At 40.2% G+C, this 25,179-nt stretch overlaps 1 protein-coding gene across 1 annotated transcript in view; it reads right to left on the bottom strand.

Moving 5' to 3' along the window:
• The window catches only part of TCTN2 (tectonic family member 2), a 56,337-nt gene that overhangs the window by 5,637 nt on the left and 25,521 nt on the right, over nt 1-25,179 (bottom strand). Inside the window, exons 7-14 of the mRNA XM_077461856.1 lie at nt 18,100-18,232; nt 12,465-12,606; nt 12,284-12,340; nt 12,061-12,192; nt 6,918-6,992; nt 5,704-5,784; nt 4,313-4,421; nt 1,311-1,414 (exon numbers count right to left, since the gene is read on the bottom strand). Coding sequence (XP_077317982.1) covers nt 1,311-1,414; nt 4,313-4,421; nt 5,704-5,784; nt 6,918-6,992; nt 12,061-12,192; nt 12,284-12,340; nt 12,465-12,606; nt 18,100-18,232 — 833 coding nt within the window. The remainder of the gene's footprint in view (nt 1-1,310; nt 1,415-4,312; nt 4,422-5,703; nt 5,785-6,917; nt 6,993-12,060; nt 12,193-12,283; nt 12,341-12,464; nt 12,607-18,099; nt 18,233-25,179) is intronic.

Below are 25,179 nucleotides of genomic sequence, written 5' to 3'. Positions count from 1 at the left end.
AGGGAAGAAGAAGATGCGGGGACCAGTCTTATAGCCTGTGGGTGTCAAGGATCAGACTTCCCTTTCCATGAAGTTCAAATTTTAAACAAATTGATTTTCTTTTCTATGGCAAGCCTACATTACACTGAGTACACTAGCTTTAAAAAAAAATGGCAATATCACTCAATGAAAGAAAGAACATCTTTTTAACACTGTCAAAAAACAACTTTGATCTTTCACTACATTTATGGATAATTATAGAAAATGAACTAGAAATACTCTCCATCATTGGGAAATACCAGATGCTTTCAATATAAAAGAGCAAAAACATGGGGTTTAATTTATAAAAAAATTCTAAAGCCAAATGCTGACATCCAGTGGCGGCTGGTGGAAACTTTTTTTGGGGAGGTGGCAAACAGTATAACCCCGCCCCCCCCCCCCCCCGGGTCAGTAAGTAGCACTTACCCTATCACTGGCGGCTTCCCCCTCCCATTCACCATCACCGGCGGCTGCCTGTTCTCCTGCTCTCCATGGCGATGGCTTCCATTCCCTCCCTCCTCCTCCTCGGCAGCCAATCAAGAGTATTCTCTTTTCAGCCAATTGAAAAACAGGGGTCTCACACCCGCTTCTGATTGGATGGATTGAGCATCAGCGTTTCAACAGCGAATATTCATTGGCTGTTGTAACACACCTGGGTGGGCTTCGGTCACATACTCTGCGAACTGAGCCCACCCTATTGAAGCCTATTAGAGCCTCTGGCTCTAATCAGGTGCTTAAAAAAAATCCCCTGGTGCCCGGAAAGAGGCTGGACGCATTCACAGGGGGTGGTCGCGGCGGCTGGGATAGATTCATGCTATGCATGAATCTATCCATTATGCATCTAGGGGGTGGCTTGGAGAGAGGGAGCAGCGCACCTAATGGAAGGGTCACATCTGCCGGCATTCCCGAATAAAACCCAGTCACCAATTGGCAAGTGTGTATGGAAGCCATCCAGCCGACTTCTGTTAGACGAGCATGCTAGAAAACCAACTGCTGAAAGATAGCTCAGCAGGGGAGATCGCTGTACTAACATTGGATTGTTAGTATAGCGGCTCTGACCTGAGCCGTCAGTTTTTTTTCGTTCAAACCGCTGGGATGAAAGAAAAAACTAGCAGTGTGTACTAGGCTTTACTTTAGATCATATATAATGCTTTTAAGCTAAAACAATTAGGCAACTTTAGATCTAAACTGATACAAACAAAGCAGCAGATTACATAATGAAATATAAATAGATTTTAAAAAATATTCAGACCTAACTAAAACCTTTTTATCCTGACTTCCACAATACTCACATATTATAGATACCCATTCACTAGGGTCGCCAACATTTGAGTTTCCTCTCATGGCAATGTAATTGACTGTAACCAGTGATTGCAGGTACTGTAGTGCTTTCTCTCTGCAATAAAGACACTTCATTCAATTAATGACACTTAATGAAGCTTTTACATACTTCTACATTTTTCATATTATTATTCAGTATGAAGATATTTTCCAAGTCATGGTACATGACTAGTGTAATACTGGCCTGTACAAATCCAGCTGCTACGTTTTAAAGCTGCTGTTTACTTGATTTTCCAGCACACTGTGAGCTTCTCACATTGTGCAATAAAGGATGCAGCAAGTCAGATAGAGCTCCTCCTCATTTTCTAGATGGAGGATGACAGCTGTACTCCCAGCGCTCAGTAAAAACGGTCAGATGTAAATAAAAGAAATAAGTCCACTAGGAGACATGCACCTTGTTGGACTTAATGCATAGTAAGCCAGCAGATTTTAGACAGTGGTTAAATGGCTGGAAAACAGCTTTAAACATAAAATTTGAAAAAAGCATCAAAACACAAGATGAAAAACTGCTCCCTGCAGGTGATCTAAGAATTTTTATCCATCACAGTTCTGTGTGTAAATATCTCCTGAGCTTCCACAGAGATTATCTGATAAAGAGATCACAGTCTGTTGAACCAACAGAAGAGGCATCCAGGTAGTTTAACATTCTTCTGTTTCAGGGCTTTTGCTTATTTTTTCTGTAAACACTGAGAAGAAGCACCAAGCGAACCAAGCCTCATGTAGGAGAGCCACAGTCCAATGACAAATAAAAATGGTACAATTTAAGAGGAAATGTATAGTATCTTCATCTATATTTAATAGTTTAACTGTATTTTTTTGTATAGTTTTATATGTACATGGGGGCAGCCATACTTGCGTATCAATTCATCTTTAGTCAGTTGACTCATGAAAACACAATGCACTCCCTGTGTGGCTAATATCTAATCTACAATTAAAAGCTCTATTAAAAAAAATAAAAAAATAAAAATCCCTCAAAACGTAGAATTATTTGTTCTATATTTTTTTTTTCTGCCAGTCACCAATTAGGACTTACTTCGTTGGCAGTGGCTGGTTTTACACACTCTCGGGGGGGTGGAAGTGATTTTGGTGGATTCCACTTCCTAAGCACCATAACAATTTGTGCTCCATTAGCCGCAGTGGAGTGCAGGAGAGACATCAGGGCTCTATGCTATCACAAAGTTACGTATATATAAGTAACAAAAAAAGAATTAACATTTTAACCCCCCCACCACCAAACATGTAATGCATACATTGGGGCCCCTAGCTACGTGATTGCGCTACACATTATATATCACTGAGCAGGGCTGGTGCAAGGATTTTTGACACCCTATGCAAAACCTAATTTTGCCACTCCACCCCTGACTCTACCCCCTTTGCCCTGCCCATGTGACTAACCCGACCCCTACACTGGCCTACCTAGACTGAGCTACCTTATTACTACACTGACTTACCTGACCATTACAATGACCTACTTGACCCCTACACTAATCTACCTGACACCTACACTAACTTACCTTGCCACTACACTAACTTATCTGCCCCCTACACTGGCCTACCTAGACTGAGCTACCTTATCCATACACTGACTTACCTGACCATTACACTGACCTACCTGACCCCTACACTAACCTACCTGATTCCTAATATAGTGTCAGTGTTCTTCACTCACCAGGGCTCTACATGCATCCAATGACCTTGCCATGCCAGGAACAAACCCTGCCTTGTGCCTCCAGGCCCCAGCCCTGGAGCACCCACTACTCCAATCTAATTAGGCTATACCGCACTCTGCCGCTGTACAGGACAGGCCGAGAGGGAGATTGGCCTCTACGAATGGCGGTGACATAGCAGGGGGTGGGGTTACATGACTCAGTATAGGAATCACATATGGGCAGAGGCAGAGATACTCAGAGAGGGAGAGACGGACAGGTCCCTGATCATAGAGGCGGTGTCGCGTAGGGGATGTGTGCTTCTGTTGCTTCGGGACACAATCCTCCAGTGCTGTGCTGCACCTCTGACGCTACTTTCTTATGGATGGGGTGGCTGATGCCTGAGTTAGTTAAATGATGCAGACAGAGGCATCCCCTGCATACAGTCACCACCGCACCGAAAACCTACATAGCTTGGAGACCGGCGGGAGACAGAGAGTAGGGAAACCAGGGGCTGGGCGTCCTAGGTGGGTGCCTAGTTTGCCTAGTGGTAGCACCGGCCCTGTCAATGAATACACCAGAGTGAGAGCAATAGTGCTAGGGCTATTATTCACGGTTAACTCCAAACAGATGACCCGTAAGGGCCTAAAAGCATCTCCTATAGAATATTTTCATTACAATTTTTTTTTTACCAAAATTAGGCAGTATATTGCATTTGTGTGCACTAAAATTACCTTAAGTATATTTTTTTACAGAAAATGTGCATTTGCTAAACTTTTGTGATTACATCATGTAACATAAAAAATTGCACATACCATCATTTTATTTTCCAGAGTCCCTGATTTAAGAAACTTATCTACTATTAGAGGGTTTAACTAATAGTACTAAAATGTGAATTTTATAATGTGTGAAAAAAAAAAAAATAAAAAAAAAAAACTGTAAAAATGGCAGTGAAATGCTAAATTATTCAGACGCTTATTTATTACTTTATCATCTAATTTTTAGCTAAAAAAAAGTGTATGTAAAAACAAAACCCTTTTTAAAAAGAGTGTGAAGAGATTAAACAGAGTGCAGAGAGACAATTATTTCACCAGAGTGGAAGTGAGGAAAAATATGCAATGGACACAAGCAAATAAAAATCTGACAGGGGTCTACCCTTTTTCTTTACAAAAAAAAAAAAAAAAGCAAAGCATTTTTTTTTCTTGCAACACTGCTCAATGCCTATATACTGTAGATAATACTTTACACTATTGTTTGCGAGAAATATAGTTGTAAAGTTGTAGTACAATTGAAAAGCAATTGCGCACCTCAGCTGAGTGCAGCTTTCACTGACAACTTTAAAGAGGCATCCAGAAAATAGATTTTGTCCAAATAAGACAGGTGTCTGTGTAGCTGTGGAACACAAACCTTCCCCAACTGGAAAAAAAAAAAAAAAACACATCACAAATTTATTTGTAATACAAACGGCTAATAATGCAGTATAGTTCAATATAAAGAAACCTAAATAAACCCTTTGGTAAACAACCTCTCTGCAACAACAAAGTTTTACTAAACCCTGCATTCACTAGATCTGGTCTCCTACAGTACACAGAACATGGAAATGCAATTATTTTAGTAAGACCCCTTTCACACAAGGGCGTTTTGCAGGCGCTATAGCATTAGAAATAGTGCCTGCAATCCACCCTAAAAAAGCTGCACCATTGTCTGTAGTGTGAAAGCCCGAGGGCTTTCACACTACAGTGGTGCGCTGGCAGGACGTCAGGGAAAAGTCCTGCCAGCAGCTTCTTTGGTGCGTTTACCGCTCCTCCACCGCTGCTCCCCATTGAAATCAATGGGGCAGCGCTGTAATACCGCCGGCAAAAGGCCGCTATTGCTGCGTATTGCTGGCGGTTTTAACCCTTTCTCGGCTGCTAGCGGGGGGGGGGGGGGGGTGGGGGGGTAAAGGTGCCCCGCTAGTGGCCGAAATGCGCCGCAAATCCGGCGGTAAAACACCGCTAAAAATAGCGGCGTTTTACCGCCGATGCTATGGGCTGTGTGGTGTGAAAGGGATCTAAATATAAACTGCTAGATACCTTTTTCTCATCAGCAGTATATAGCAGTCTTGTGACTTCTATTAGTGTCTGGTTAAAGCTTTTAGGAGGAGTTTTCATTCTCCCCTGACCTGTCCTATGAAGCTGACCCTCTGTCTGAACAGTGCTGATTGGCCCTGTGCTGATCACATGCACTTTCCCAAGCAAAAAAAAAAAAACTCTCTAGTAATACACACACTATTTATTGCTTGTCTACTTAAAGTGTTCATAGCTGAGAGAAGCTGCAGCTATGAACCAACTGTCTCCTTCAAAGCTGTTATCAGATCAGCTATTACAGGAGAAGGGGCAGGCCAGTACTCTATAGTATATATAACTATAGTATAAAAAAAAAACACTATGGTTAGAAAGCACATGTAGTATTTTGTTCTTTGTTTCCAAGTGCTTTCTAATCATAGTTCTGAATACTGGCCTGCCCCTTCTCCTCCTGCAATGGCAGATCCAACAACAGCTTCGAAGGAGGTGGTTGGTTCATAGCTGCAGCTTGGTACATGTAGCACTTTGACACAAAGGGGACAGAACTGTAAAATAAAAATTCTAAATGACAGATCTTCTTTAAGCTGTAGGATGTTTTACCCCTTGCTTAATTTTGTAAAAATGCACCAATTTACCAGGCTTCCAGACGTTCAGAGTCATTTTAGTGAAAGGAGTACTTCCATTAGCAACTATGACTGGCTTTCCAAATTGGTAACCTGCAACAGAAAGAAGTAAACTTGGTAGATATAATAATGTGTTTAGTTGGCAAGGCTGCAACATCCCATTTTTATTTTTTATTTTTTTTTGAGATCCCCAAAAAATTTTAAGTTTTTTCTCAGCTTTATAACCACGTAATCCTAATCAGTTAAAAAAAAAAAAAAGGAACCTCCATATTTATAAGATGCTTATATTGTGTACTTGGTTTATGTAATACCTAGCAAGTGCCTGGTGAAGTACTAAATGGCAAGACAAAAACTTTGAGGGTAAATAGATCTATGCAGATAAGGGGCATCTGTAGATAAAAACAAACTGTACAGCTCTGACTAAAGTTGAATAAAACCTAAATGGATTATTTCCAGGACGTTGCTAAGTGAGGCCTAGTCTTCACTTCTCACCTCCACCATCACAGGAGTGAGCTCTCAAATGCTGAGCTCAGAGCTACTGCATCAGGGGAGAGAAAGAGTATATGAGGGGGTTTGAATCAGCGAAAGAGCTCTTTCCTGTGATGGCGGAGGTGAGAAGTGATGACTAGGCCTCACTTAGCAACGTCCTGGGAGTATTCCAGTCATGTGTTGGGTGGTTTGTAAATTACCTACACCTATAGCAAGGGTATTATTCATCTTTAGTCAGAGCTGCACATTTTCTTTTAATCCACAAACATCCCTTGCCTGCATAGGCAGGTTTTTTTTTGTATAGGTGAACTATCCTTTTAACTGGATGAAAAAAAAAAAAAAAGCCGAAAGTCATTCCACTTTCACACATGGTCAGCCTCAGACACCAGGTACAGTATATCCATGACAAAAGGGTACAAGCTTCTGCACTGCTGACTTGTGCTCGCTAGAACTGGGGAAGGTGAACACTGTAGAAAGATGCACCTCTCAAAGCTCTAAATTCGATGACGGGGCCAGGGATCTTCAGCACCATCAGCGATATCACTGCTCCAACACCATAATTTGTAATAATTAAACAGGTACAGCAAATGTCATTATAAATATGCCCCCCCCCCCCCTCCCCACAATCTCTTTGTGTACAGGGGGAGGAGGATTCTTGCATTATAGAATATGGAATTATATAATACTGTATATTGTCAATGTAACAGTGTGTTTATGTATCTTTGAAAATGTTTTACCTGGGTTGCCAGAGAGAACAGTTGATGTGCCATTGCTGGTGAGAAATTTAGCTGTAAATTGCTGTGATAACTTTGCTGTGGAAAGAAAATTGCAAAACCAACCTTAATACTACCATGGCTAACAATCATACCTTCCTACATTTTTAAACCTGAAGTCCACCCACGCTACTATAAAGATATCATGATAACAGGCTTCCCTTGCAGGAGAAATAGAACTCATCAAGGGTATCAAAGGGGAGTCACATCTAAGATGAGGTACCTGCAGACATTAGAGAAGGTTTCCTAAGCTAGATGTTTTCAAAGCAGATTGGGAAATGTTTAAAATGTTTGTGGGCCCTCTATGACCCTGACAAATGCTACTGTTTCCCTTGTGACAACTGGTCCTTGCAGCATTATGGTGGTTATGATTAAGGCCTCATAGGCTAAACCACATCAACTGATTTTAGCTGCATTTTTACACTGTGGCTTTTCAATAAAATGAAGATTCTTTAAGAGCAACAACCAGTGTGTGGATCATCAGACTCAGACCCTGGTTCGCATCCTTTCTAGAAAACCGATCTCAGAATGTGACACTAGGAACCTTCACTTTGGAAGCATGAAAAATTACATGAGGAGTTCCTCAAGGATCACCCCTGTCACCCGTGCTCTTTAACATACATCTCCACCCACTCCTCAAAATCATCAGTAACCAGGATCTACTTTATCACTTCTACGCGGATGACATCCAACTCTACCTACGCATCACCAAAAAAAAGACCAATACCAGGCACTGGAAAACGGTCTCTCATTGATTGACGATGATGGAGAGCTCCCTTAAACTCAACGGATCCAAAACAGAACTCCTCTTCCTTCACACAAACCGAAACAAAAACCCTGGCACGATGTCCACACCACTCACCTTCCTCGGACAACCCATCAACTCCAGCACTAAAGCCAAAAGCCTCGGAGTCATCTTTGACTCAAACATGACGATGGATGCACAAATAGGATCAATGGTCAGCGAATCCCACTACCTTCTTCGCCAACTGCGTAGACTCATCCCCTTCATTTCAGAAGGAGATACAGCAGCAGTAGTTGGAACAATCATCAATTCCCAACTCGACTACGTAAATTCCCTCTACCTAGGACCAAAATATCAAATTTCACATCTACAAACCATCCAGAACAAAGCAGCCAGACTGATAACTGGAAAAAAAAACATAGGAATCAATCACCCCATCCTTGAGGACCCTCCATTGGCTAGCTGTGAAGGATCAAGCTACATTCAAGACCCCTCTGCCTCACTCACAAATGTGCACAAGGAAAAGCCCCGCAATACCTCTGCAACAAAATAAAGCACTACACCCAAGGTCACAATCTCTGGTCAACTAACCAGAACATCCCCAAGACCCGTTTCAAATTAAAAGGCGAACAGTGGTTCGCAGTACAAGGACCACGGCTATGAAAAGCTCTACCCGTGGACATCTATCTGGCCTTCAGGAAGAAGCTCAAGACCCATCTCTTCTGAAAACCCAGACATACACTAGCAGCAAAAGCGTCCTGAGGTGATTTAGTTTGCATATGTAGCGCTATACAAGTTATTCATTCATTCATCCTTCCTACATCATTTTACTCAGCCAGCAACTGTGATTGAGCACCCGGGAGCTCTGCCATCAATGTGTTGTATGGGTAGTAGCACTGATTTTTCTGTTTGCAGCATTACACCTTACCTTCTTCATAAGCCCAATCATTGAAAGTGTAATTCCAAACTAAGCTAAAATCCTCTCCTACCCCCATTCTAGGCCTATGCTTTCTACCCTGAAAAAGAAAAAAAATGTCTAAACTTATCTATTCTACAGTTGCTCCAATTCGGTCCACACTGAAGCGCTGGCTTCAGTGTGGAGGAAGGACAGCAGACAATGGATGTCCCATAGTAAGCCTATGGGTGACGTCCTCACCTAGGCCCTGCAGTCATTGTCGCTTCTCTCTTTACAATGAATTTGCTGCTGGAGAGATTATGGGACCAGACTGGAGAGACTTCAGAATAGGCAAGTACAGATATCTTTCCTTTTATAGGGTATATACACAATAGGCTTAGAATGGGCTTGGAAGTAGATTTTATATTGTGATAAGGGTGGCGCTGCTCCACTCATCAACCCCCGATATCCTCAATATAAATTGCAAAAAATCCCCAAAAATATATATATCAAATATTACATACAGTGCCTTGCGAAAGTATTCGGCCCCCTTGAACTTTTCAACCTTTTGCCACATTTCAGGCTTCAAACATAAAGATATAAAATTTAAATTTTTTGTGAAGAATCGCCAACAAGTGGGACACAATTGTGAAGTGGAACGAAATCTATTGGATATTTTAAACTTTTTTAACTAATAAAAAAATGAAAAGTGGGGCGTACAAAATTATTTGGCCCCCTTGCGTTAATACTTTGTAGAGCCACCTTTTGCTGCGATTACAGCTGCAAGTTGCTTGGGGTATGTCTCTATCAGTTTTGCACATTGAGAGACTGAAATTCTTGCCCATTCTTCCTTGCAAAACAGCTCAAGCTCAGTGAGGTTGGATGGAGAGCGTTTGTGAACAGCAGTTTTCAGCTCTTTCCACAGATTCTCGATTGGATTCAGGTCTGGACTTTGACTTGGCCATTCTAAAACCTGGATACGTTTATTTGTGAACCATTCCTTTGTAGATTTTGCTGTATGTTTGGGATCATTGTCTTGTTGGAAGATTAATCTCCGTCCCAGTTTCAGGTCTTTTGCAGACTCCAACAGGTTTTCATCCAGAATGGTCCTGTATTTGGCTGCATCCATCTTTCCCTCAATTTTAACCATCTTCCCTGTCCCTGCTGAAGAAAAGCAGGCCCAAACCATGATGCTGCCACCACCATGTTTGACAGTGGGGATGGTGTGTTGAGGGTGATGAGCTGTGTTGCTTTTACGCCAAACATATCGTTTTGCACTGTGGGAAAAAAGTTGGATTTTGGTTTTATCTGACCAGAGCACCTTCTTCCACATGTTTGGTGTGTCTCCCAGGTGGCTTGTGGCAAACTTTAGACGAGACTTTTTATGGATATCTTTGAAAAATGGCTTTCTTCTTGCCACTCTTCCATAAAGGCTAGATTTGTGCAGTGTACGACTGATTGTTGTCCTATGGACAGACTCTCCCACCTCAGCTGTAGTTCTCTGCAGTTCATCCAGAGTGATCATGGGCCTCTTGGCTGCAACTCTGATCAGTCTTCTTGTCTGAGCTGAAAGTTTAGAGGGACGGCCAGGTCTTGGTAGATTTGCAGTGGTCTGATACTCCTTCCATTTCAAAATGATCGCTTGCACAGTGCTCCTTGGGATGTTTAAAGCTTGGGAAATCTTTTTGTATCCAAATCCGGCTTTAAACTTCTCCACAACAGTATTAAGGACCTGCCTGGTGTGTTCCTTGGTCTTCATGATGCTCTCTGCGCTTTCAACAGAACCCTGAGACTATCACAGAGCAGGTGCATTTATACAGAGACTTGATTACACACAGGTGGATTCTATTTATCACCATCAGTCATTTAGGACAACATTGGATCATTCAGAGATCCTCGCTGAACTTCTGGAGTGAGTTTGCTGCACTGAGAGTAAAGGGGCCGAATAATTTTGCACGCACCACTTTTCAGTTTTTTATTTGCTAAAAAAGTTTAAAATATCCAATAGATTTCGTTCCACTTCACAATTGTGTCCCACTTGTTGGTGATTCTTCACAAAAAATTAAAATTTTATATCTTTATGTTTGAAGCCTGAAATGTGGCAAAAGTTTGAAAAGTTCAAGGGGGCCGAATACTTTCGCAAGGCACTGTATATAATAAACAAATTATGTGCAAAATATGAATAAACTATGAATAAAGTGCTATTGTATTCAAAAGTGCAATTCAATACAATCATGCAATGTTACTAAAGTGCTTACTCCAAAACTCCATAAAAAAAATAAAATAAAAAATGGATGAATAATGTGTAAAAAGTTCAAAAAATATTTCAAATTTGTGAAGTGAGATCCAAAACATCTTTGCATATAAATGCCCAAGTGCTCCACCACTGTGTGAATCCTTCACTGCTCTCATTAAAATTGACTCACCAGATTGATATGCTGGTAAGATTTTAAACCAGCAAACAGACCACAGTCTCTCCAAACGATCACCAACTGCAACTCCCTTTCATCACAGATTTATGGTCAGGTCCCCCTTTCCAAGATCACAGCATACAATGTGGGAAAATAAAGAGAAAGAAGGAGGCTCCCATAGCATAAAAAACATTTAACAGGCTTGTTAAAACAATGCATATATTGCACTAACATTTGCAGAGTGCCTACCCGGAGTAACACGCTCATCTGCTAATAGCCGATTACCTCCAAAGTGTGAGTCGGCATACACAATGTTATCAGCATCCTTGCCCCACCCTACGTACGTTTCGTCTTTTTCAAGGAGCTGCTTCTTGAAGACATCAGTGGTGGAGCACTTGGGCATTTATATGCAAAGATGTTTTGGATCTCACTTCACAATTTTGAAATATTTTTTTCACTTTTTACACATTATTCGGCCATTTTTTCCAATCTTTTTTTGAGAATTTGTATGGATTTTTATAGAAGCACTTTAGTAACATTGCCCAATTATATTGAATTGCACTTTTGAATGCACTAGCACTTTATTAATATTTTGCACATAATTTATCAGATGTGATAATAGATATAATTTTTTTTATTATTTTCACTTTATTTTAGGATATTGGGGGTTGATGCACGGACCAGCACCACTCTTATCACAATATATGGTTTGTTTATTGTCATTTGCAATAATTAGAGTAGCAGCTGTCCATAAGGGCACATATCTGTGGCGCTGTTATTGTGATATATTGGAAGTAGATTTTAGCTTAGTTAGGGTTTGACTGGAATTACACTTTAATCCTAACTTGGATGCTTGTAGAATGATCTGTCATTAGAAAGATCTGTCAGCAGGCAAACATTACATGCACAGCTGACTGTCATTTAATAGCTGCAAACAGCATTACCAGATGGTAGACTTAGACACAGTGGTCAGTTTTCGTATCCTTGGATTTCCCATCAAATGACATCATACAAAAAAATGTCATCATCAGCCTAATGTGGATAATAATACATTACCTTGATGAGTCAAGCTTATGTTAGCAGTAACGATGGAGACTTGTATTTCCTTTATCACGCTGGCATTCCAAATGAATGTGTAATCTGCTGACACAATTACACTGCACTGTACAGCTTGGGGCAGGACAGCTCCTACATAAGGCAAGAAGAATTGCAGTCTTTTTAGATAATAAAAGATTAATCAGAATGAAAAATCAAGATACATGATTTTAGTTAAACATACCTGTATTAGCAATGTCCACACTTGTGTTCTGACTTTGTACTGTCAGAATGACAGAACCTGAAAAAAAATGATTATGACTAGGGTCAACAAACATATACTTCTCAGAAAGAAAAAAAATAGCTTTTACCATGGAGTGATCCATCAAAAAATTGGATATTAGAGAAATGATTTTAGAACTGACCTCCATTCCCAGGGTTAACCTGTACGTTCAAGTCAACTGTGAGAACATCTGAACACGCAGTTATATCAGTAACACATGTAACATTGAAATCTTGTAAGTAAGCTACAGGTGCAGCATTCACACATTGCCCAATGGTAGATTTCTGAAAAAAATAATGTTTGTACATCAGTTTCTGAATATATAAATGTATATGCTTTACAAAAGCCAAAAGAACAGGGGATAGCCATAAAAGCAATCTAGGTGGCCCAGAGTCCAGATGATTTCCATATGAAACTTCAACTGCAAGTCAATTTCAACTGTAAGTCAATTATGTGGAGTTTGAGAAAGCCTGGATACGTTAATGTGGACCTCTAGCCAAAGAGTGTTTTTTTCCCCTTTTAATTTTGTTCAGCATGGTAAAGGATTAGAAACTGGAGGATTATTTTTCATAGAAGTTCAACTTTAAAGAAAAACACCATGCAAATATACCATACCATATACCTCTCTGTCTTTGGGGGAGAAAGTCAAGGTTTAATGTTTGCTACAACCAAGTCCTCAACATATTAAAAATTTCCTAGGCTGGTTATTCAAGTCGCTTTTCTCCCAGTATATCACAGTCAGTTACTGGAGTGGCAAGAGGTAAACCTCCATTACACGAAGGATTGTTAGGCCAGTAATGTTGAGCAAAGGGGTTGTGCCACATCCAGTATTACAAGAAAAAAGGAAAAGATCCCCTATGTGGCTGGACTAAGGCATAGTACTAGATCAAAGGATTTTAGTAAAAAATATTGATGGTTTCAAGGTATTTATTTAGAAAAGTATAGGAAAAAATATATATAAAAAACATGCAATGTTTAAATACGTCTAAAACTTTTTCACGGTCATATACATAAATATACAATATCATTTTGTGGTTTCACGCATCCGACGCGTTTCAGAGTATTAAGCTGCCTCCTTCTTCAGGGGTGTAAGCAAGAAGATACCATATTTCTAGAATAGAATAATGAATAAACATATGATAATAACACTAGTATTCGGTAACATACAGTATCAGAGAAAAACACTTACAAATATTATAGCAGTGTATTCAACATTCCAGTGGTTAGGTCTTTAAAAACATACAAGGGTACAAGTGCCTTTCAAATTCTTACCCCGAAGATCCCCAGTGGCATGAGCGTGTGCAGGTGTTATAGATGTTTACAGCTGTTGCACCTAAAAGGCCTGCCATCAACCCAGAACCCCCCTCCTCCACCAAGGGAGGGATAGCCGACTGGGGGGGGGGGAGGGCGGGAAGAGCCTGAGGACACACTGGGGTCGGGAGAAAAAAACAGGAGCCCTGTAAAATGTAGACAAAAAGTCTATAAAAGTAAAACATTCATAATATTTCTTGTGGATATAGTCATAATTGGAAAATGATTAGTACCTGTCGGAAGTGAAATTATTCCTACACTGAGCGAATAGAATAAAGTGGGGCCACAGCTCTAAAAAAGTAGTAACTGCATAACAGTAATCAATATGGATGGAGGGGGGTTCTGGGTTGACGGCAGGCCTCCTTTTAGGTGCGACAGCTGTAAACATCTCTAACACCTGCGCACACTCATGCCACTGGAGATCTTCGGGGTGAGAATTTGAAAGGCACTTGTACCCTTGTATGTTTTTAAAGACATAACCACTGGAATGTTGAATACACCGCTATAATATTTGTAAGTGTTTTTCTCTGATACTGTATGTTACCAAATACTAGTGTTATTATCATATATTTATTCATTCATTATTCTATTGTAGAAATATGGTTTCTTCTTGCTTACACCACTAAAGGAGGCAAATTGATACTCTGAAATGCGTCGGGTACGAGAAACCATAAAACTGTATTGTAGATTTATGTATATGACGGTGAAAAAGTTTAAGACGTGTTTAAACATTCCATGTTTTTTATATATATATTTTCTCCTATACATTTCCAAAATAAAATATCTTGAAACCATCAATATTTTTTACTAAAATCCTTTGATCTAGTACTGTGCCTTAAAAGTCCACCACATAGGGGATCTTTTCCTTTTATTTATTTTTTAACCTCCATTTTACACAGCCATTAAACACAGCAGGGATTGAATATGTCCACCCATCCATGTCTATGGTAAGTTATGTATCTTTATAGTCCCTGACGTCCTTCCTCCTTTCCTTCAATGCAATCTTTCTTTCTTTCTCCTCTCCTGCCCCCTTGTCGTGGAGGCCTCTTTTACATATTTCCTTGTTTTTTCATTTCACGGCCCTGACTCCTGCATCAAACTTACCAGCGCCTTTTGGCAGCCAGCAAGTTCTTGCGCCATGTTCCTAGGCACAAAGCTAGCTCGTAACCTGGAATACCTATAGTTTTCTACTTTAGTTGTTCTTCTCTTTGATATTTGACAGATACTATCCAAGAATATATTGATGAATTGCACTTACCCATGCATTAAACATGAATTATGCTTTGTATTTTTTAAAAATTCCAATAAAAGCTTATTAAAACTGAACATTGAAAACTCCACCGAATCTGAAAAATCTGTTTTGTGAAGTGATTTGTTTACAGGAGAAGTTCACTTTTTAGAAAAAAAATAAATAAATGCCTTTATTTAATTTTTGGTGCATTGCAGGTCTCCTCCAGATCGGTCAGTGTCTGTGTGGCCCTACATCCCGTACGGGCAAGCAGATACAATCTGACAGGAAGTATCAATGAACTACCAACTATTGCAATTCTTCCATACTTCGGATTAGACAAGATTGAGACTGCTACTCCGATAACTGTTGCTCTTGCAGAAATATTAGTTTAATGAAAATTTTGAACCCCTTATCTTAAACATTTGAATAAACAACAACATAGGTTTACTTATTAACATAGAATACACAGCCTAAAGACAACTGTATGTTTGGTACAAGTTGTCCTTTAAGACATGAACCCACCCGTGAATGAAGTCCACCTGGAGACATTTTCCTCTTCATTCTAATTCCAGTAATCTTTACTGCTCAGAGATGCACAGCCTTGCATTAGAGTATCCCTGGCAGGTCCTCTTTGGTTTGTGCATGTAAAAATTAGAATAACGCTCCTAAGGCCACATCCATATATACTTGAATTTGAAGGAGGGAAGGGATAGAGAGCCACAAGGCCCTAATTTGGACTTTACAGGCAAAATGGACAATAGTATAATAACAAATATATTTTGTTAACAATGAATCATATCAAACAGGTCAAGGAGAAAAGAATTAAGAACATACAATAGACACATGATAGTTGTAAATGTCTAGTGTAAACAAGAGGGTTGACACCAAATGAACGGCAGTGAGCCCCTGTGTGTCAACGCGTTTTGCTATTTTGCTTCCTCAGGACACACTTAGGGCTGGTTGAAAGGAACAGAACAGATCTCACTTGTCAACATGATGAGCTCCCAGATGATCACCAGAGAATCGCCATGTAAAACAGGAGGCAGTTTTTTATAAGCTTGTGCATGTAGTTAGTGGGCTCATTGATTTCTATAGAGAGCCAAACTCATGGCAGCCTCAAGTTGCCTGCATGGTTTCATTTTCCCCATAGGAAAGAAAAAAAGGGCTGCATTGCGCATGCATAGGATGAAGAAGACATGGCAAGGATGCTTTCTAAAACAAGGTGGTGCAGCTACAGGCAGGGCTGCACAATAACGCCTGCTGGATCAAGGACAAAGGTATTTCTTCCCATGTACTACACATGGGGTAGGTGAGGTAATTCCTTTAAGGACAAGTTAAAGTTAGCTATTAGTTACAGTAATCAGGACTGTTGCTGTGTGTTTAATATAGCACATTAACATTTGATGCGTTAAAAGCAGCCCATTCATTTAAATGGGCTACCTAATGGGCAGCCCAAAAATCTGACCTGCTACATATTTCATGGTGCACTGCAGCACACTGTAGCATGTCACTGCGCTTTGCGATGTTGGTTCATGCGGAACACAGTGCCCGAAAGATCACTTCCAGGATTTCCCCATCAACGTCCAGTTTAGCGAGGTCTATATGTGATATGTGAAAAGCCAGACTGAGTGCAACTGCATAGACAGGATAACTGCAATTGTAGAGACACAGCTCCAGCACTGATGTAGAGAAGAGTCTTGATTGAATAATAATTAAAAACAAAACAAAAAAAACACCTCCTGTCCATTCTCCTGGGATACTAGCAATAAAAACCAAAGGGATCCTGGTAGTGGGAGGGGTTATCCAGGACTGGCTGGCAATTTTTTTTGCCAGTGTAGGCAGAATGCAACAGTATTACCTGAAGGTTAAAGACTTCCTGGGTTTCTCATTGAATGAAAAAAAAAATGCATTCTCCTCATTAAGATGCAACAGGTGTGACCAAGCTGCTACCTTTTGATAGAGATCATCCACTATAACTCAGCCTGCAAATGTCTCCGCAACCTCCATATACAAATCAGGAAAAGGGAAAGAAAAAAAATGAAAAAAGGGAAAAGGTGAGCGCCACTAAATTGGCTAAAAATGCATGTAGCTTTATTAAATACAGGTGAAAAATAGCCAATGAATGCCAAGGTGTTTCAGCCATTACGGCTCAAACACATTGCCATTACTTGGCTATTGTGCACCTGTATTTAATAAAGCTACATGCATTTTTACTCGATTCAGTGGCGCTCGCCTTTTCCCTTTTCCACGATTTAAGAAGTGTCCAGCTGCTAAGGGTTACAGTATGCTAAAACTTTAGATTTACAAAATTCAATTATGACATAAGACAGAGTTGGGAAGAGGTATTCTTGTATAATTGTGCTGCATTAAATATTAGTAATTACTAGGGTCGCACTGATACGTTTTTTTTTTTATCGTCGAGTATGAGTATGGATACTTTCGGTCAAGTACTGGTACTTCACAGTGCGATTTGCGTCAATACAAAAAATAAAAATAAATAATGGCGTAAATCACATTACAAAGAGTCGCATGCGATTTGAACAGGAATGCAATGCGATTACTGACCAAATCTCTTGCGATTTCCCCCACTGCTTGTGTGTGAGAATGGAAAGGGATTAAAGCGCCATCTAGTGGGCCGTTTAAATAATGTTCAAACTCACAGTAGATATCTTATCCACATAGGTGTCCAAATCCACCGATGATAGCAAATCAGGGCCGCTGGAGGTGCTCACAAGGCTGGAGGGAAAGTTCTGGGACTAGGTATAGGGCGGAAGTGATGTCAGCTTGGGGGCAAATGGCCTTTACATCTCCAGCCTTGTGAGCACCTCCAGCAGTCCTGATTTGCTATCATCGGCGGACCAGGACACCTATGTAGATTATTTTGCATGTGGCTAGATATATACTGCGAGTTCTAACATTTTTTTTAAACTGCCCATTAAATGGCACTTTAATTCCATTCTATGTACTCACACACGAGCACTGGGAGGAATTGCATGTGATTCAGCCAGGAATCCACCACATTCCTGTTCGAATCGCATTCAACTCTTTGCATTGCGATTTGCACCTATTCATTTTGTATAGGTGCAAATATCACTGAAAAGTATCGGCTTCTGTATCGGGACCAATTGGGCGAGTACAGATACTCACGCAAATGCTTGGTATTGGTGTATTGGCACTGATACCGATGCATCTCTAGTATTTACAATATATTTATACAAATGGACAGTCAACTTACCTGTGGGATAGTAAAATATTCACTGAATCCATTCTGTAATATTAAAATGGGATTTCCTTCTTTATAACCACTAACTGTTTCCTGAACAATGGACTGAAAGCTCAGATTGAAAAATGGAGTCTGGGAAGGGCTTCTGTATACAAGGAAGAGCAATAGATTAATGTTAAATACACTGTGCATAATAAAACATATCATATCGAACCAAAATGGCTTTTAAAATGTAAAGCTACTAATGTTTATTTGAATGCAAGAAAATATCAATGCTCATTGGCTTCTGATATGACCAGAACATTACTTTTCAATGCAAAAGAAAAAGTGGAAGGAAAGTCAAAAAACTAAGTAAGCTTAAAAAGGAAGTAAACTCTCCCACTCTGATGCTTCTTTTCATTTAGTCCATTATAATAAGCAATTTTCAAACTATAGCCACTGTAATCAAGCCCAAATCGCATATTACTTACTGTTTAAAGCAACGTTAAAAATCTTGTTTCCAGGGGTTAGGCAGCGCCATCTTAAGTATTGTTTTCTGAGTCCACAGTGGCGTGCAATTCCGCCCTTACATTGAGCACTTTCTGTACGGTTAACCAAGCCTCCTTCTCAATCCAAAGTTTCTATGGCAACCCTGCTTCCCTGTTCATAGCTGACTTGTTTTATTTCATAGTATTTACTTGTGCCGATTATCTAATGTTTGCCTTAGTCAGTCTTATCAGCTTCGGCTGATAAGACTGCAGTAATGCTGTCCCATGACCTGTTTTACACTGCATGTAATGTCACATAGTCACATGGGGTGTAGGAGGAAGCTCTGAATGATTCTGTAGTCTCCTGGGAATTCAGTGTTGTGCCATAGGAAGTCCTGATAATAGATAAAGTGCACAGAGTGTGCTGTAAATCAGGGGAGATCTGGGCATGCTCAGTGACGTCATTCTAAAGAACAAAAAGGATTACAAAAATACTAAGCAAGTAAGGAAATATCTACAAGCAGTGTTCATTTGGGTTTTTATGCTGATTTACATGGGACAAAGTTGTGGGAGAGTTTATAACCACTTTAAATTCTCTTCCATCCCCATTTTAAGCCTATTGTATCCAACCTATAAAAGGAAAGATGCCTATACTTATCTATTCTGAAGTCACTCTGGGCTAGTCACATGATCTCTCCAGCACTGGTTTTAGTGTAGAGGAGAGATGTCTGACAAAGGCTGCAGAGCCTGGGCGATGACGTCACCCATAGGCTTACTATGAGGCATCTGTGTCAGCTGTCCCTGCTTTGCACTAAAGTCGGTGCTGGGACCCAATCATTTGAAAAGACCAAAGCAACTTTAGAATAGGTGGGCATACACCTCTTTCCTTTTACAGGGGAAATAGAGTAAGCTTAGGATGGGGGTGGGAAAAGATTTAAGTTTAGTTAGGTTTTTGACTTGCCTTACACTTTAACCACTTCAGCCCTGGAAGGTTTTACTCCCTTCCTGACCAGAGCACTTTTTACAATTTGGCACTGCGTCACTTTAACTGGTAATTGCGCAGTCATGCAATGCTGTACCCAAACAAAATTTGCATCTTTTTTTCTCCCCCATAAATAGAGCTTTCTTTTGTTGCTATTTGATTACCTCTGCAGTTTTTTTTTTTGCGCTATACACAAATAAATTGACAATTTTGAAAAAAAAAATTATATTATATTATATATATATTTTTTTACTATAATAAATATCCCAAAATGTTTTTAACCACTTCAATAACAGGCACTTGCGCCCCTTCCTGCCCAGGACAATTTTTAGCTTTCAGCACTGTCACGCTTTGAATGACAATTGCGTGGTCATGCAACACTGTACGCAAAGTACATTTTTATCATTTTCTTCCCACAAATAGAGCTTTCTTTTGGTGGTATTTGATCACCTCTGTGGTTTTTATTTTTTGCTAAACAAACTAAAAAAAGAACAACATTTTTGAAAAAAATTTTTTTTTTCGTTTCTATCATAAAACTTTGTTTTCCCCTTCACTGACGGGCACTAATGATATGCAGCACTAATGGGCACCAATAGGTGGCACTGACAAGTACTGACAGGTGTTACTGCTGGGTAGTGATTGGCACTGTGGTGGGCAGGGATTGGCATTGTGGGGAGCAGTGGCAGAATTTATTGTTTTTACATTGCTGGGCACTGGTTGGCAGGTGATTTGTACATTTGAGGGGGCTGTGCTGATAAACAATGTGCTGATTATCAGGACAGACCCCCCCCTTTGACAGGGGGAGCCATCGATTGGCTCTCAATGTCAGTGTGAACCAAGAAATGCTGTTTACCGGCACTTCCTGGTTCACGCGATGATCAGCTGTGATTGGTCACAGCTGATCACGTGGTAAGAAGCCTCTGACAGAGGCTTCTCATTACGATTGGAGATGCGGGGTGTCAGACCCCATGGGCGCGTGCCAGCATGTTATCCTGCTGGACGTCATATGAGGCCCAGTTAGGATAACAGAACCACTTCCCGCCCGTCCTTCTGCATACGGCGGGCGGAAAGTGGTTCAAAAACAAATTTCTTCATCAGTTTAGGCCAATATATATTCTTCTACATATTTTTGGTAAAAAAATAAAAATAAATAAAAATCGCAATAAGCGTATATTGATTGGTTTGCACGGAAGTTATAGCGTCTACAAACTATGGGAAAGATTTATTTTTTTAATAATTTATTATTATTATTATTTTTACTAGTAATGGCGGTGATCTGCAATTTTTAGCGGTATTGCAAGATTGTGATGGACAGACTGGACACTATTGACACATTTTTTGGGACCATTGACATTTATGCAGCGATCAGTGCTATAAAACTGCACAGATTACTGTGTAAATTACACTGGTAGGGAAGGGGTTAACACTAGGGGGCGATCAAGGTGTTAAATGTGCGTTTCACTCAGTGTGTTCTAACTGTATGGGAATGGAACTGAGTAGGAGAGGAGACATATTAAGTAGTAGTTTCTACTTAAACAACATGTCTCCTCTCCTCTGACAGCACAGGGATTTGTGTGTTTGCTGGCACAATTTAATAGGTTGTGTAACCATAAAATGTTCATCCACAAATGGCAGCCTCCACAAGGTGATTAGCAGAAAAATCCAGCTGGAGCTAGTGTATAATAGAGAAGAGAGAGGCCTCTAAGTGTAGCAATATGGTTTCATGTAATGAAGGCCCAATATTTATCAACTCACTTGGTTGATGATCAAAAGAGGCACATCTACTGTGTTTCCCCGAAATTAAGACCTACCCCAAAAATAAGCCCTACTGTGATTTTTGGGGAGGGCTGCAATAAGACCTACCCCAAAAATAAGCCTGAGTTTGGAAGCGTTGTGTTGTGTGGGTTAGACTGTGTATGTTTCTGTGGTGAATACCTTCGTTGCGGCGCTGCTCAGCTGATCCCCAGCTGCTCTCCTCCTCTTCTGCCAGCTGTCGGTGGGGGATCTCAGGCCCCCCTCCCTCTGCATTGCTGGAGTGTGAAAAGACCGTTCAGGCAGTACATGGAAGCGCCGAGCGGCGCTCAGCTGATTCCCCGCTGCTCTCCTTCTGTCAGCATTCTGCAGGGGTTCTCGGGCCCCCCTCCCTCTGCAGTGCTCAGAGCATGGAAGACTGATCAGGTGGGTCATGCAAGCGCTGAGGAAGGCGCTGTAGGAAGGTACGGTGCACACTTTACATTGTATAGGGCTGTAATGCAGTGCATTTTATGATTTTACAGGCACTTTTAATTCCATTACGCTGGCCACTAGGGATTTCTGACAGGCAGGGAGGGAGATGTGGAGAGAAGACAGCACATAACAAGCCCTAACCCGAATATAAGCCGTACTGGGTCTTTTGTTGAAAACATTTATATAAGACCCAGGCTTATTTTCAGGGAAACACGGTAAGTATGCACGCATCCGGGGTAAAGCTGTCCACATAGACCATCCTCCGCACCGTCGGCTCTCACTGCTGTCAGTCTGAAATCGTGACTGGGAAGACTACCCTGCAGTAGAGCAATCCGAAAACAAGGCTTGAAGCGCAGCTTAGAAAGGTGGATGGTCTATGTGGACACCTTTACCTCAGATGCCTCCATACTTAGATGTGCCTCTTTTAATCATCAACCATGTGAGTTGCTAAATGTTGTACCTTTATTAAATGTAACCATATTGCTACACTTAAGAGGCGTCTCTCTTCTCTTTTATACCCAGTTGTGACATGATGCTACTCTTATGTCAAGACATGGCTTGTTTATTAAGTAAAAATTTATAAGAAATAAATAAATAATTGCTGGTCTTGCAAAAACGCTCTCAAACTGTATCAATATTTGGTGTGTCCACCATTACTTTTAAGTCTGCATCAATTCTCCCAGGTATACTTGCACACCATTAAGGATTTTGCAGGCATATGGTCAAGTGCACAATTACACCAAATAAGTGCTAATGATCAACAAGGTAACACGTGTACTAAAATATATCCATTAAATCAAAGATAATCAGCTGTGTCTAATAATTAAACTAGGTGAGGAAAAGGCATGCTCTGCTAACAAGTTGAGATTGTGGAAGACCGTTCAGTGTAGAGCTGCACGATTAATCGTTATCGCAATTTTTCCCCCCTTGCGATCTTGACAAAGTATTTTCCCGATTTTTTCTATGCAGATAATTCTCTTTTCTACTGAAGCCACAGCCGTCAAAAGAAAAAAAAAACTAAAAAAACTGGGCTGTCTGCCAAGCATCACCAACATTCCTCATCTGCAGAACTAAGTATAAACATTGTAACAATTTGTCCTTTAGACCAAATGAATACACTTCAGTTTGTAAATGAGGGAAGTTCAACCACTAAACCTTTTTCTTACATTTGCTGGTTTCAAGGTGAAATCATTATTTTTTGCTCAAAAATTACTTAGACATATATAACATTATATATATATATATATATATATATATATATATATATATATATATATATATATTTTTTTTTTTAGCAGAGACCTTAGGGAATAAAATGGTGGTTGTGGCAATATTTTATGTCACACTGTATTTGCGCAGCAGTCTTTCAAATGCAATTTTTTTGGAAAAGAGATACACTTTAATGAATTAAAAAAAACTAAACAGTAAAGTTAGCCCAATGATTTTTGTATAATGTGAAAGATGTTACGTTGTGAGAGAATCGTGATCTTTATTCTAAGTAAAAAAAATAGCGATTCTCATTTTGGCCAGAATTGTGCAGCTCTAGTTCAGTGTAAAAACGAAAAAGGAAACACACAAAAACATTTGCAAGACCGAGTACAGAAGGAAAATACGGGGAGGAGGATTGAGAGCCTTACCTTACCGCATTAACAAGGCTACTCACAGGTAAAAATTTCAAGGAAGATCGGTGATTATCTGGTGTGCTCCTCCAAGCACTGTTGCTTGGAGGAGCAACAGTGCTGTAAGAAATATTGGTAACTGTAAGCCCTTGTACACACGGTCGGACATTCCGACAGAAAATGTCCGATCGGACCGCGTTGTCGGATAATCTGACCGTGTGTGGGCTTCATCTGACTTTTTCCGTCGGAATGTCCGACCAACAAAGTTTGAGAGCTGGATATAAAAAATTTCCGACAACATGATCCGATCGGACTTTGCCCGATCGTTTATAGAGAATTCCGATCGGACAAAGTGCCACGCATGCTCAGATCACATTCTTAGACCAAAGCTATTGGCTACTAGCCTGAACGTAGTCCCGTCATAACTAAATAACGTCATCACGTTACGAACGATCCGATTTTCCGACAACTTTGTCCGACCGTGTGTATGCAACACCAGTTTCGGACAAAATCGGTCGGACAAAATCGGACGGATTTTGTTGTCGGAATGTCCAACCGTGTGTACAAGGGCTAAGAAATATTGGTACAGTTATAGTTACAGTTAATAATTCCTAAAGTTACCATTACTCCCTGTTGGGACTACACACTTTTCCACCCATTTTTATCAGCGTTACTGTTGCAGGTACATTTTTGATAGTACCAATTAATACTTTAGCTATTATGTAGCTTTTGATTTAATGTGTACAGATTATTACACTAGCCATTCTCTCAACACACTAGCTTCTCAACTTATCCTCCTTCTCTATCTTCTTAGGACCTAGTGCCTTTGTTCGCCTCAGTGTTTTTCCCAGTCTCACTCAGCGTAACCCCCCTGCTTTTTATTGGGGGAAAGAAAGGGGAGGGTCCTCCAGGATTTCCCTGCCCATTGGCAGCAACAATATACATTCCAGAACCACATTTAATACTATCCTCGTATGGGAACCTTGGATACTGGGAAGCCATGCATCTTATTTGACCAGTTCTGCTGTTTTTAATGAATACTTTGTTACATTTATATAACACCTTACCCCTATATGTAAGTACAAAGATAAAACCGCATATAACGCTTGTACATTACTTCCTTGTCCTAATATCCTGTTATTTGTATCCTCCATCAGAATTACACTCTATGCTTTACCCCTGAAGAAGGAGACCACAAGAGCTCCGAAATGTGTAGGGTGATAAGCTCTATAGCTAATTGTATCCTGTATAGGCGATTAGCTTACTAGCCAAATTGTACTGTATAAACTGTTTTGTTGTTCATAAACTACTTTTTATGACATGATTTTATATCAATTTAATGAATAAATAAAATTGTTCTTATTCTATTCTACTGTTGTACGTGCCTCACAAGTCCACCACCAGGGTTTTTTCTCTTTTTCGTAGTTTCCATATTGGATGTGGCACAACAAATTCACATAGCACTGCCGTTCTATACTATATCTCAGACATAGAAACAAGTCCACTTGACTTGCTATGCATGAAAACAAAAGAATTGATGTGCAGAAAAATGCCAACAGGTGCTCTAGTCTAGACTGAGGAGTCCAAATGTAAACCATTTGGCTCCAACAGTAGACAATTTCTTCACCAAAAGGTATGGAAAGTTGTATAAGATGAGAGGGTGAAGGAAACAGTGAAGGATGAAGGATAATCAATGTTCCGAGTCTGTCTGAAATAACAGGAAAAGACAAAAGCAACAAAAACAGCCTAAATCCACAGATCATCACTGTAAGTTCTCCTAAATAGTAGGAACAACCTA

This window comes from Lithobates pipiens, unplaced genomic scaffold, assembly GCF_037356315.1.
Source record: "Lithobates pipiens isolate NorthernLeopardFrog02 unplaced genomic scaffold, aLitPip1_a1.2 Scaffold_3, whole genome shotgun sequence".
Classification (NCBI taxonomy): Eukaryota; Metazoa; Chordata; class Amphibia; order Anura; family Ranidae; genus Lithobates; species Lithobates pipiens.
This window is presented reverse-complemented; position numbering and strand designations above follow the sequence as displayed.